This window comes from Herpailurus yagouaroundi, unplaced genomic scaffold, assembly GCF_014898765.1.
Source record: "Herpailurus yagouaroundi ecotype Mexico unplaced genomic scaffold, PumYag 160, whole genome shotgun sequence".
NCBI lineage: Eukaryota > Metazoa > Chordata > Mammalia > Carnivora > Felidae > Herpailurus > Herpailurus yagouaroundi.
The window spans coordinates 13,691,712-13,706,457 of record NW_024412401.1 but is presented as its reverse complement, the minus strand read 5'-3'; the positions used below and the strand labels follow the sequence as shown (position 1 = coordinate 13,706,457).

The window sequence follows — 14,746 nt, the reverse complement described above, 5'->3', positions numbered from 1 at the left end:
GTGAAGAATGCGACTCTTGATCTCAGGATGGTAAGTAGGGACCACACTGTGTGCAGAGATTACTTAAAAATAAAATCTTGAAAGAAAAAAAAAAGCAGGGGTGCCTAGGTGGCTCAGTTGATTAAGCGTCTGACTCTTGATCTCAGCTCTCAGCTCTTGATCTCAGAGCCAATAAAAAAAAGCACATATACAGCTCAATTAATCGATTAGCTTCAGGTCAAACAGCACGATAATAAAATACAGATAGAAGAAATACAGGTTATCTTGAGATACCTTTTTTCATAGCTATCTCCCCCTTCCTTTATTTATTTATTTATTTATTTATTTATTTATTCATTTATTTATTTATTTATTTAATGTTCATTTGTTTTTGAGACAGAGAAAGACAGAGCATGAACAAGGGAGGGTCAGAGAGAGGGAGACAGAATCTGAAGCAGGCTCCAGGCTCCGAGCTGTCGGCACAGAGCCTGACACGGGGCTCGAACTCACGGACTGTGAGATCATGACCTGAGCCAAAGCCAGATGCTCGACTGAGCCACCCAGGCGCATCTCCCCCTTCCTTTTGCTTAATCATCCTAAAAACCTCTTCAAATTGTATCTCAATAAAACCGTTCCTGAATAAAACTCATGTTGATTCTTCACCTATGTTTTTTACATTCTGGTGAAATGAACAAGTAATACTTAGCATAGTAGTGAACACACAGTAGATATTCAATAAATACGAGTTAAATGATATCTGACACAATGTTTTCTTGAAGAACAAGTCCAAATAAAAAATAGAAGGAATCTGGCAAAAGTTAAAATAAAATTAGTAACTTATACTTTTCCTGATTTGGGAATACTGTAAGTTTTATAAAATTTCATGTTATCTTACTCATACATGTTCTGATTCCAAAAAGTAGCAGCAATATAAACACTAAGTCCAAAAATATAGCTTATACCTCTTCCTGCAGAAACTAAATTTGCCAAGTGAAATAAGACCTGACATTCCCTACATACCCTAAAACAGATAGTGAGGAATTCTGTAGGGCAGCTGTGTTAATACTTAATATGGCCCTTATTCTTTGGAGCTTATAGAGATCTGTTACCATAGAGATCCAAAAAAATAAAAATTATATATACCCACATGAGGACAATCAGATATAGAAAACCATCTTAACATTTTAAGCAAACTACTTTTTCAACAGTAAATTTCCAAAAGAATTACAAAATACTCATGCTTAATTCTTTTTGCAAGACAGTAATCTTGTCAATCTACAAGTGTTCCCAATCCTATTATCATGATACCTACTGGAATCCATAGGAAATCAGGAAAGGCAGGCAAGGTTTGAGGTACAGACAGTATACTGAAGTGTAAAGGACATGAAAAGGTAGTTCACAGAAAAAGAAATACATTGGCCAATAAATATATAAAGAAATACTCAATTTCATGCATAAGCAAATGAAAATCAAAACAAGATAGAAATTTTTACCCATTAAACCAGCAAAAACGGAAAAAGTGGATAATGCTTGCCATTAATGAGTGCAGGGGAAAATAGGCACTCTCATACATTGAATCTAGAAGTAGAAAATGGAACCACCTCTTTGGAAGGCAATTTGGCAACCTGACATTTTAGAAGTGTGTATCCTTTGACCCACTGCAAGAAATTTATCTTAAGACATATTTACATAACTGCATAAAATGCATGTTTTTACTGCAGCACTGTTTATAATACAAAAAAACTATAAACAACCTATTCATCTACAAGGCTATGTTATAGTTATACAATATAACACAGTGCAGTAATTTACAATAATGATTTACAACAATAATTACAATAATTTACAATAATAATTTACAATAATAGCTGAGGTGAATAGAATTCAAGAGAGAAGGTTAAGTGAAAAAAAACCAAATCAAGCTGCATATGAAGTGTGAATCCCACGTGAGGTTTTCCATAACAATAAAACCAAGATAAGATTATGAGATTGTTGTAAAGACTAAACAACAATGCTGGTGATCTTTGCAAAGAGCTCAAAAAAAGCACATAGTAAACACTCAAAAAATACAAAGTACTTCTGTCTAGAAAGAGGGGATAAAACAGGCATTTTCACTTTTATCTTATTCAACTGTTTTGAATAAAAAATAATTTTTTGAATAAAAAAATTTTTCATTAAAAAACACATGTGCTTTTTAAATTAAAACTACCTTAAATAAACAAATAACAAATGCAAGCATTTACATCTTTAAAGTGATGAACTAATCTCTCTCCCTTTTCACTTTTATTAGACTCTTTCTTCACATGTCTTTAACTTACCATTAGATTTTACATGCCTCAGAAAGGCAGAATGATTCCTTTTGCACACAGTAGGTACTCAATAACTGAATCTAATTTCTTAACAAACTAGGATATTTGTGGTGATGAATGGGAAAAAAATTATACTCCTCTTAGTAAACTGCTAAATAAATATGTCCTTGAATGAGTTCCATTAATATATTTAGCTGAATTATCTTTTGTAGCTGAGTAATATAAGAACCTTTATTTGATTTTATACGTACAGCTTCCAAGCTCTCTTTTTTCATGTTCAGTGAGTCTAGTTGTTGCTGAAGTGTATCTAATTCCTAAGAAAAAGGAAAAAAGCAAATATATATGCAAGTTATATTTAGAATAATCTTTCTCAACATTTCAAATGTGGTTGTGGCAAATATGATTGTGGTTTTGTAAACATATTCAACTCATATCTTGCTATATGACTAGAATTTATTAACATTATTTGTATTTTTGTTAATTTCTTTCATTACTCCTAAAAACTATGCCATGATCTACCTTTAAAAATACCTTATGAGCTTGTCAAAGGTAGCTAGCCCTTTACACAGTGAATCATCATTGTGTTTCAAGAATATTCAATATCAGAAACCTTCAAATTAATGATGTCATTGTTTAAAGTCATGATTTTTATTTTTATTTTATTTTTTCAACGTTTATTTATTTTTGGGACAGAGAGAGACAGAGCATGAACGGGGAGGGGCAGAGAGAGAGGGAGACACAGAATCGGAAACAGGCTCCAGGTTCTGAGCCATCAGCCCAGAGCCTGACGCGGGGCTCGAATTCAAGGACCGCGAGATCGTGACCTGGCTGAAGTCGGACGCTCAACCGACTGCGCCACCCAGGCGCCCCTAAAGTCATGATTTTTAATTTTGATTTCTTAACTATGTTTTCATATATTTTGTCTAATTTCTTTTAGAGCCAACACATAATATACATGGCTCACTCCTAGGGACAAGACTTTTGAGCTGATTACTTATTCAAAAACAGCTGTGCAAGATTAATTACATTTTCATGGTATTTTGGCATTTCTGTAATAGTCTTTTCTTCAGTGCTTCATTTTATGTTATAAACCCTGAATAAAAGCTATATTAAATTGTTGGTGAAGTGGGTGGATGAGTGGCTCAGCCAGTTGAGCATCTGACTCTTGATATCAGCTCAGGTCAGGATCTCACAGTTATTAGATGGAGCTAGCAGTCCCCTCTGTGCTAAGCATAGAGCTGGCTTGGGATTCTCTCTCTCTCCGCCTCCCCACCAAATAAATAAATGAACTTTAAAAAATAGTCAGTCAAGTAATATTTGAGAAACTGTATTCATTACTGGCATTCGTGAGGACTAATTCTCTGTGAACTGTTGGGTTAAGGGATATATAGGCATGTAAAGGCACTAACTTGCTAATCTAAGTCACCACCATAACTGAATGTTGGGAGAATTCTCAATGAGCCCTCAGCAGGCCCCCAAATTTTTACTTAAACACCATGATTAGGAAGCAAGAGATGTTCAAATCAAGGACACGGTAAAAGAGATGCTTATTAGGTGCTGCTTATTAGGCAGGAAAGAGAGTAAATATCTATATGGCTCTGGTATATGAGAGTTTTTATTATTTCCATTTACAACTCATTTAAAAAAACAAGTGTTTTCATGAATCTTTGTAACATGCAAAAGTGAAAGATGCACAGAAATGAGTAATACAGTCAGATTAGGTCATTATGCAGCATATGCTAATGAAGTTTTCTAGATCAGTGCTTCTCAAATTTAAATGTCCATAAAAATTATCTGGAGACCTTGTTAAAATATTCTTATCAGTAGATCTCCAGGATGCCAATGCTGTCCATCTTCAGACCATATTTTTATTAGCAAGACTGCTGTATGCTTGGCACAGAACAGTGATTAGTATTACCTGCAACAATTTCTCATTTGTGGTTTTCATTTCTGTGTACTTGACTTGTTTTTCAGGAGACATGTTTTTGATAATGCCATCTGCTGCTTGCTTTTCCTGTTCAACTTCTTCTTCTACACTTCTAATTTGTTTTTCCTTCCTGAAATCAAAAGAAAGCATGTAATATTCCTCTTACTATATTGAGGGGGAAAACATCAATTAATTTTTCTCAGGTCATGGTCTGAACTAAATAGGGTAAAGTTATTTAACATAGTTTGTAATCCTTATAGATGTACAAAAAATTCTATTTAGAGAACAAACTAGCAGTTGCTGGGGAGGAGAGGGTGAGGGGTGGGCAAAAATGGGTGAAGGGGAGTGGGAGATACAAAGTTTCTAGTTATGGAATGTATAAGTCATAGGGATGAAAAGTACAGCATAAGTAATATAGCCAATGGCATCGATATAGTGTTGTATGGTGATGGTAACTTGTGGTGAACGTTGCATAACATATAGAGCTGTTGAATCACTAAGTAACATTATGTGTCAACCATACTTCAATTAAAAATTAATAAGAAAATCCCTTATACATCCAAAAAAAATAATTTGGTCCCATCAGCACAGATTTATTTTACGTCTTTTTCTTCTCAATCCCCAAATCCTTCTATTTCCTTAGTGTCCATTTTACTTTATTAGAAAACACAAAGATTATCACAGAAAATCCTTAGAGCCATATATATACAAGGATGTGTTTACACTTTGCCATATCCTCAAGAGAAAGAAGACAGTTAAATTTTAGAATAGTGGATTTTAAACATCTTTTGGCTATAGAATTCTTTGACCAAATGAAATCTTGTATGGTAGTTCACCATGTAAATGATATAAAGTAACACTGCTCTGACTGATCTGAGAGTAAGGAAACCTACAGTGCAATTTGATTAAAAAACAATCAGAGCTTTAGAATAATAATATATTTTGCTTATCTACAGCTTTAATTAAAACTGGTGTTCTGGGGCACATGGGTGGCTCAGTCTGTTAAGCGTTCAACTCACTCTTAATTTTGGCTCAGGTCATGATTCATGGTTTGTGGGACAGAGCCCCACATTGGTCTCTGTGCTTAGAGCACAGAGCCTGCTTGGGATTCTGTCTCTGCCCCTCTCCCACTTGTGCTTCTTCTCTCTCTCTTTCTTAAAAATAAACTTAAAAAAAATTGGTATTCCCAAAGTTATCAACTATATTTTAGCACTGCAAAATAATAAATTTATTTCCCTAAAAACATAACAGGAACATCACGAGTGTAATCATATAAAAGTAGTAGTGACTAAATTAATTATAAACAATAACCATCTTTATCATATAATCACAAGAAATACCAGTGATGTGTCACTTATTACCTAAGCAAGGTCAATTGTCAATATGGTAGAGAAAAATTCTGAAAAAAATAGAAAGATGCTAGTTACCATGTAAATACTTAAAGACTGACATATAAAAAGACTACTTGAAGATAAATGTTTAGTCTCAACATCAAAATTTCTATTTTGTGTTTCAAAATATGAGTCTTCTACTATTTCATCTTTCACATGTAGATATCAACTTCTACAGTTTTCACAATCTCTCTCTAAACCCTGTAGATGCACCTATCCTCCACACCTTTTATACTCATACCCCACTACCAGAATAAAATAATCTAAACTAAGAAATTTTCCTACAAATAATATCTCATAATAACCCAATAAAAGATGAACAAAATCAGGGGTGCCTGGCTGGCTCAAGTGCAGGAGCATGCGACTTTTAATCTCAGAGTTGTGAGTTCAAGCCCAACATGGGATGTAGAGATTACTTAAATAAATAAAACTTAAGAAAAAAAAAATGAACAAAATCAAACAACCTGGAATTTCTATTTATTTTTGTCTCACTGCTGGACAGAGTGATATCTTCACTTTGAATTTCAATTACTATAGTACAACAAATGCTGAACTGATACGGGTTTACGGGCTCACAGAACTTTCAAGCAGAAAAGGTCATCTATTGCAATCTCTTTGTTTCATAGATTAAGGATACTAGGCTCAGAGGAGTTAATCTTTTGGAACTAACTCATTCTAAATTCCATGATTGTTCACTATCAATAAGGAATCTTAACCATGTTTTTGCCTGATTTATCTGTCTACTGTAGTAATATGGGAGCTCATACTATACAGTATTCTATTTCACAGATGAGAAGCTGCAGCATAAGGAAGGTAACTCATTTTTTGAAGGCCACACAATGCCAAGTGTCAGGTCTTTTGATGCTCTGAGCACTTTGCTCCTGTTATAACTTGGCAGTAAAACCACCAATGACAGTGTCATAAAAATGAGTAAATAACAAAGTTGAAACTCAGGGGAATACAAAACTTGGTGGTATCTTTTCAACTTGAATCTTTCTAAACACAAAATACCTTTAGGACTAACTTTAAATCACTCTAACAATATATCTTTTAAAGTATGCATTCTCAATATTATATACTTTAACTTGCAAAGTGAATTTGCTAATATTTAAATTTTTCAAGAGTAATTAAGAAACACAAAGGTTAAACAACGCACTTTATTTGTTACGATAAAAAAGTCAAAGATGACTTTAAGAAATTATTCTTCTAGTCAATCTTTTGCTAAGGAAGTCTAGTTTTTTTTAATCACGTGTTCACTAGGTACAAAGGTTAAAACATAAGTGAAATGTAATCATATGACATACTTTTTTTTAATGGTGTAGAAGAAACAGTAGACTCCTTAGCACACAAATCTCAGAGACAAAAGAAAAAAGTAAAGGTAAGATCCTATATATTTATAGGTTTGGTGGTTGCTGGTGAATTAAAAAAACATATTTAGATTTGTTAAGTCTGTACAAAAATCTCTAATAAGTGATGAAAGAGGAGAAAATATGATTATATCTTCACATGATCTACTTTAGAAATATACACCTGGGACATGGCCAAAAAACTTTCTCGAATAAAGTTATAATGCAATGCAAACTAATTTTTCTTTTTTTGGGGGAAAAATGTTGCATCTAGCTAATCAAATATATAAGATCTTTTTATTTTGAAATATGTTAATCACAGAGCATTCTGAAAAATGACATTAACTTAAAACAAATTTAAAAGATGAAAAAAAAAAACCAAAACAACTGGCCGCTAATTGGTAATTGCTGAAATTAGGTGTGACTATTCTCCTTGCTCAGAGGTTTTCTCTTGAAATTTTCCATTATAAAAATGTTTAAGTTTGCAAAAAAAATCTATAAAATGGTTGACTACAAAAGTGAAGTTAATCATGAACTGTTAATATCTTCAAACACATCAAATTCTGGCGTAACTAAAATATTTAATGGCAAACCTATATATACATTTTATTTAACAAAACCAACATAATTGCAACATCTTTTTATTTCATGGTATGAAAGTCATAGGAAGTAAATAACCAAAAACTCCCAAGAAACTTATACTTGAAAACGCACTAAAGGGAACACTATTCTTTACCTATTATTTACTTTTGTGTAAAGCTTTTTTTTCCTGTAAGGTAGGCTGTAAGCTAAGTCAAAAGGCACTTTATTTTGTAAATTAAAAGAAACTGTTATTCCATTTGTTCTTTATTTTTTTATCACTAAATTCAAACCCAAGTATCATTTCAAAATAAATTTCAAATTGAGAAAAAATTCCAATGGGAGGAAAAAGGCAGTAATAGATATCTTCTTTTTACACCAATGTTTTAAATGCGGTAAAGTGACTCAAGGACAATCTGCATAATCTATCTACTGGCTAGCTATTCCACCCACCTGATTTCTTTAAGATAGCCAATAATGCTAGCAAATGTTTTTGTCTAGGGACTTCTCTACTCAGGTTGTGATGGTCAACATCCACTCCCTCTTTTATTTATTAAAAAAAAATTTTTTTTAATATTTATTTTTGAGAGAGACAGAGTACAAGCAGGGGAGGGGCAGAGAGAAAGGGAGACACAGAATCTACAGGTTTCAGGCTCTGAGCTGTCAGCACAGAGCCCAATGATGAGGAGCTAAAACCCACGAACTGCAAGATCATGACCTGAGCTCAAGTAGGACACTTAACCGACTGCGCCATCCAGGTGCCCCCACCCCTCTTTTAATCTTTCCCCTTCCAAAAGACACACAAAATATATGAAAAGCCCCGCAGACTGTGTAGTCCAATCAATGCATTTCATAGCTTTAGACCTAACAATGCTTGAGATTTGCTGAACACTTTCTTATACAGAATCTACCTTAAGGTCTGCATATATATTGCTCCTAACTCTGAAATTTATCAAAAAATGGGGAAAAATCCTTTTCTAATCTTATCACCTTTAGCACACTAGAGAAAGCAATTATTAGTATGAAATAGAGGATAAAGATCATAAATTACACATTGGTTTATAGTCCTGCCTGATCTCTCCATTACATACTTTAGCTGCTTCTTTTCCACATAATTTCTTAGAATCAGCTCATTTTTTTGTAGCCTATTTGCTTCCTTTAATGATCCCTATCCTACTTATTTCTGAAAAAAACAGGACTTTTCCCTTACTCACCACTACCTTACCTACATTTGCACCCTCACTAAGAACTTTGCTACCCCACTGATACATACTGACACAAGCCATTGACAAGGCTGTACACATGTCTCTAGAGGTGGTTAAACAGGGGTAAAGTACCTTTTATGTATGAATTAGGGATACCCTTTTGTGGACAATGTTCTGGAATAAGAGCTTGAACTCATTTCTGATTTTAAAAGAATCAGATTCTAAATCTGATTCTAAAAGAATCTGATTCTGAGTCTACATCCAGTTTGTGAAATCGAGGACAGCAGTGGCTTTTTCTAATAAATTTAACTATGGTAAAGGAGAAATAAAAGAGATATAAGTATAAACAAATCAACATACTGAAGGTAATGAGAAAGTGAACTAAAATAGACCAAAACTGAAATAACAGTAAATTCCTCATTGCTAATGAGGCAACAACAGATTTTATAACTTGAAATGAGGCTTGCTCATTCTGAATAGTTTTCTACTTCCTGCTCTGATGGAATAAACTTACCCTTTAAAATATTAAGTATCGCATTGCAAGAAATGCTATAAGATTTAAAAGACTAAATTTCAGAAAGCCAATAAGGATTATAACAGCATATATTCATATCCTCTTAAATGATCATTTGTTTGCAATATAGTTTTCTAATACTGACTTTAAGAAAACAGATAAAAACAAGAAACATCAAGGTCATGAATAAAATGACTAAATGGAAAGTAATTATTTAGCAACAAGAGTTTACTCAAATTAATGGCAATTTCCAGTTAAAGATGGCATGTTGGATGTACAAGTTAACTTTGACTCCTGACCCAAACCTGACTTAAATGAAAATAAAAAGTAATAAGGACAAAGAGAATGGAAGAGAGGGCAACAGCAATAAAACCAAGAAACTTGAAAGTTAATGGTTAAGTGGAATCTAGGAAAGCAAAATGTTTCCAAGCCAGCAGTGGGGCAAGCTGAGAAGTTGCTTGAATTATACCACAGAACCCATAAATGGCCCAGAAACTGGCAGCACCAGGTACTCTGGAACTGGAGAAGAAAGGAATAAAACATAGTTAAAATTCTTCCTCCTTGCCTCTGCCCAGCCAAGTAAAGTTCCTCTCCTACATAAGCACAAGACTGAGGCCTTTTTTTTCCCTCTGGGGAGAATACAACAAAGGGAATCTGGGCACTAAGCACAAGTGAATGCAGGAATGTAAGGCCAAAAACGGGGAGTAAGTTAAAGTTTACATACTAATTACTGAGATAAACCCCCTTTTTCACCACTCAGCTCTCAGCTCACTACCTGGCCTTATCTGTTCAGACCGCTGAAAGTCATTTTGGGAAAGCCAACCAGTCCAAGAGAAAAACAAAACAAAACAAAACAAAACAAAAAAACTAAGGATAATAACATTTAGGGATTCCCAAGAAAAAGTCCAGCAATTTCATTCTAAGTAAGGCCTAAGGAGAGACTTCTTTAAGAAGATGGAACGTTAAATATCTAATAAGTATAAACTATTTAGCGATATGTTAGGGGAGAGTTTAGGTATCAATTCATAAAAAAAATAAAAAAAAAACCTAAGCACATGAAAAATACAGTAATTTAGAGGAAAAAAAAGTGTACAGGAACAGGAAAGTAATCCTGTTACATGGCTCAGTCATTAACAGTATTTATACATTCATGATAAGCCCTGAATACTCATCTAGCCAAAATTATAAGTAACTATGTTTGGAGAATGAAGAGATAAAAAGCATACATTTGATGGATTGGAGATGAAGGTAGCAAGTGTTTGAAAAAGAGCTGAAGGCTCTCAACTCCTACGGTTTTAAGTCAATGGATTATACCAACAGACAATGCCTAAAATCTAAAAAAACCAAGAAATAACAATATAAGCATATTAAACATGTACACATATGTATGTATATAAAACTTTCTTTCATGCACATTATTAAAATTTTAAAATATACAACCAGTTCTATTAAATTTCTTTTCAATCAATTCAGGAACTCATAAACATTCTACAATATATTCAAATTTCATTTGCCAGAAGCTTTCCAATTTGTTAAGATTAGAGAGCAAGGAAGAGTTCAGGGACATGTACTTGTTTTACATTTTACATATTTTAAGAAAAAATAGATTTACAAGGAGAAAAAAGGAAATCAAAATGTCCTCAATCATCTCTAAAGTTCTAGTATCCTACTGAGATGAAAATACTCTCTTTTCTATCAGGCTTGCGATATGAAAACTACATGCATCACAATCTTGTTTTGGCCCCTCTCCATGCTATTGTTATCAGACAACAGCCAGTCTTCTAGAACAGTAAGTTTTTACAACCAATATTTTCAAAGGTATACTTTGTGTACATTTAGTAAAATATCCCAAGACAATAAAAGAAAAAAATCCAAGCTATCACAACCAAATGTTTAGCTGTCTATATTCAAAATCTGTGATATGTAAGCTGGATTCTAATTTGACAAAAGCAGTCTATAATTTTTTTTTTTATAAATTGAAAACACAGGCTTTTTATTTATTTTTTTATTTTAGACAGAGAGCACATGTTCGAGTGGTGGAAAGGGGCAGATGGGGGGGGAGAGAGGGAGAGGGAGAGGGAGAGGGAGAGGGAGAGGGAGAGGGAGAGGGGGAGGGGGAGAGAGAAAGAGAGAGAGAGAGAGAGAGAGAGAAACAAGTAGGCTCAATGCTCAGCCATGGAGCCAAACGTGGGACTTGATCCCACAAATCATGACCTGAGACGAAATCAAGAGTCGGACACAAATAACTGAGCCACCCAGGTGCCCCCATTTTTTTTTTTAACTTAGTTCTTTAAAAGTTTTCACTATAAAATGTGAGATTAGTTTCAGGACATAAACACCACTGTCTTGTTTTAAGTAATCTCTACTCCCAAAGTGGGGCTCAAACTCAGGGCCTGAAAATTAAGCGTCACATGCTCTACCAACTGAACCAGCCAGGCACCCCCAAACACTACTTTTTAAAATGTAGGAATTTTTTTTAATCATATATTTATGAAGAAAATTATTGAGTTGTTGAGTTGAAAAGTATGAGAGTTGAGTTGGACGTTTAACTAAGCCACCCTCGTGCCCCAATAAATATTTTCTTTTAAAACACGAAACTTTGAGCTGTTAATTCTATAGAGTTACATCTTGAGTAATATTTCTGAATGATTTAATGATTTAATAGCCCTAGTGTTGGTAGCTCTGATTTTTAAAAACAACAAATTTTAAGTTTCATTATAAATCTGCACAAATGAAGTACTAAATAAGAGAATTATTATTTGCCATGTATTTCCACATACATAAATGGAATTACACCCATAGTCTTTCTTTCTGTAATAACATAAAGTATATATGGTAAACTAGAAGATCTTTGCTCAATTACATGTATCAGAATTTCCTTAATCTTCAGTATTTCATCCTGATAAAGAAATAAAAGTATTTTCTTTACCTTTTTTACACTGTAACATCAAATATTAGAGAGGAAATATTTCCTAAAACTATTTTCTCCTAAATATCTAATTACCTGGATATGAAAATTTGGGAAATTCTGTTAATATTTTTCCTAATTAATTTCTGATTTTTTCTTTTTTAGGAAGTCAAATATAATTTCACTGAAATGAATTATTCGTTAATTCCAGTGGATATCAATAAAAACATTACTATACTTGATCTCAGTTATAACCAAATTTCTCTGAATGTTACAGACACAAGGGTTCTACAGACCTATTTTTTACTCACTGAACTCTATTTAATTGAGAACAATATCATTATGTTATATAATAACAGCTTTGGTAACCTCTCCAACCTAGAAATTTTAAATATTTGTACAAACTCCATCCACATAATTCAACAGGGTGCGTTCATAGGCTTAAATAAACTAAAACAGTTACATCTCTGTCAAAACAAAATATTTCAACTGAATCCTGATATATTTGTGCCTCTAAAAAACCTAATACTTCTGAATCTGCAAGGCAATTTGATAAGCTATTTTGATGTACCACGAATGTTTCATCTGGAATTAATAATTTTATATGGAAATCCATGGAACTGCTCTTGTAGTCTACTGAATTTGCAGAAATGGTTGAACACCTCAAATGTGACACTAGGTAAGCTAACATAATTTAATCAAAACCAAAATGTGATTGATTTTTGATTGTTTCAGCCCAGGAAAGTCTCTCACTTCATGTTTTAAAGAAAAAGAAACTATTCCTGTTTAAGGGAAGCAGGAAGAAACAATAAAAAGTAATTGCTGAATAGATGATCTTCTTCTGCCTTTCATGAAAAAAAAAAAAAAAAAGAAAATTTTAAATGTTCTATATATGTGAAATGATACTATCACTTCATGTATTAAGTTTGCAGTGTGAATACATAAGAGTAATTTTTTTTAGGTATTTCCTTTTCTTAGGATATCCTGCCAGAGAGCAGATAAAAACTGGTGCCCTATTTGCTTAACTGCAAACCATGCTCTGCCTGTGATCAATTTTCACCACAATCTTAATCATACCATCTTTACTTTAATACATAAACTAAACAATAAACATATTACACTTGAACTATATTCATAAAATAACTTAATAAACAAGAATATGAATCTTTCCCTTATAGTGTTGCTAGGCAAATACAAGTTTCTTTCTTATAATCTTTAATGACGACAGGTCATTACCAAAAATTCTAGGTAAAAATAATTATAAAATGTTAGCTATAAAAATTTACTAATATTATTAATCTTATTTTCCGTAACAAATCTTAATTCTGATTTACCAGAAAATGAGAACATCACCACATGTGCCTACCCAGATATCCTGAAACGCTATAGTATCACAACTGTACCATACAATGCTGAATGCTACTCAAAATTTTCTCCACCTATAAATGAAGATCTTTATAACCACTCTCAGTCCATTAACAATTCAACATTTAACAGCTCTTTGAACAACTTAAAAAATTCAGGTAATGTACTGGTCTTAAATATTAATATTGGGGCAGTAGACTAAATAAACTGAATTTTAAATTTCTAGAAACAATGTAAAAGAACAATTCCTCATTTCAACAAAAGATTTACAAAATACTAGGTTTCCAAACCAGGTTCTGCCAGTTACCATCCAATGCCATAATGCAACTTATTTAACTTCTCTGAGCCTTACTTTTGACTGGTTAAGTAACAATTCTCAACAGGTATAAATCAATAATGTTTTAAGGTGAATTGATAAACAGTATCTGCAAAGATAGGTAGCTATTTTGAAAAAAAGGTATTTTCTCACCACACTATGAAATATCTTAATTTATTGCAGTCTTAGTAACTTTTGTTTAAAGAAAATTAGAATGTGTGTCTATTTCTAATACCAATACTATGGAGTTATTAGGACATGTAATTATGATTATTTTATTTTTGTCAATTTAACAAAATCTCTTTCTCTCTCTCTCTCGGTATTCCAATTAAGAACATACACTTCTTGGAAAAAGCTGGGCTTTTCTTCTCGGTGTGGTAGTCACTGTACTGATGACTTCATTCCTCATTTTTATTGCTATCAAATGCCCAATATGGTATAATTTTCTGCTTAGTTACAATCATCATCGCCTGGAAGAGCATGAAGCAGAAACCTATGAAGATGGTTTTACTGGAAATTCAAGTTCTCTTTCACAAGCCTCACATACAAACTCTGAAGAAACTACAGTAATATTTGAACAACTACATTCATTTGTAATAGACAATGATGGGTTTATTGAAGACAAATATATAGATACTCATGAATTACGTGAAGAAAATTAATTCTCTTCAATGTTTGATTCTTTAAAAATGTTATTGGCTCACTCACAGTTTAGACATAGAGATTAGGCATGTGACATACCAAACTGTGGCTAGTAATACTTTCATATTAATTACAACACATGAATATCATAAAATCATGTTTTTCTCATTGGTACTGAGCAAGTATGTGCAAATATAGTAAACGACATTATCCGGTAGCTAACATTTACAACAGAAGCATTACTTTTCTCAGCAGTATTCAGGAG

The 14,746-nt window shown here is 33.0% G+C and overlaps 2 protein-coding genes across 4 annotated transcripts in view; one reads left to right on the top strand and one right to left on the bottom strand.

Annotated features, from left to right (window-relative positions):
* The window catches only part of IFT74 (intraflagellar transport 74), an 89,085-nt gene that overhangs the window by 42,068 nt on the left and 32,271 nt on the right, over window positions 1–14,746 (bottom strand). For all 3 annotated transcript variants that reach the window (XM_040481406.1, XM_040481408.1, XM_040481407.1), the window contains exons 9-10: window positions 4,207–4,345; window positions 2,540–2,602 (exon numbers count right to left, since the gene is read on the bottom strand). In XM_040481406.1, coding sequence (XP_040337340.1) covers window positions 2,540–2,602; window positions 4,207–4,345 — 202 coding nt within the window. The remainder of the gene's footprint in view (window positions 1–2,539; window positions 2,603–4,206; window positions 4,346–14,746) is intronic.
* On the top strand, window positions 6,172–14,501 carry LRRC19 (leucine rich repeat containing 19). Its single transcript, XM_040481409.1, has 5 exons — window positions 6,172–6,984; window positions 10,950–11,039; window positions 12,324–12,837; window positions 13,496–13,681; window positions 14,173–14,501. The coding sequence occupies exons 2-5, from the start codon at window positions 10,959–10,961 to the stop codon at window positions 14,499–14,501; spliced, it is 1,110 nt and encodes a 369-aa protein (XP_040337343.1). The 5' UTR covers window positions 6,172–6,984; window positions 10,950–10,958.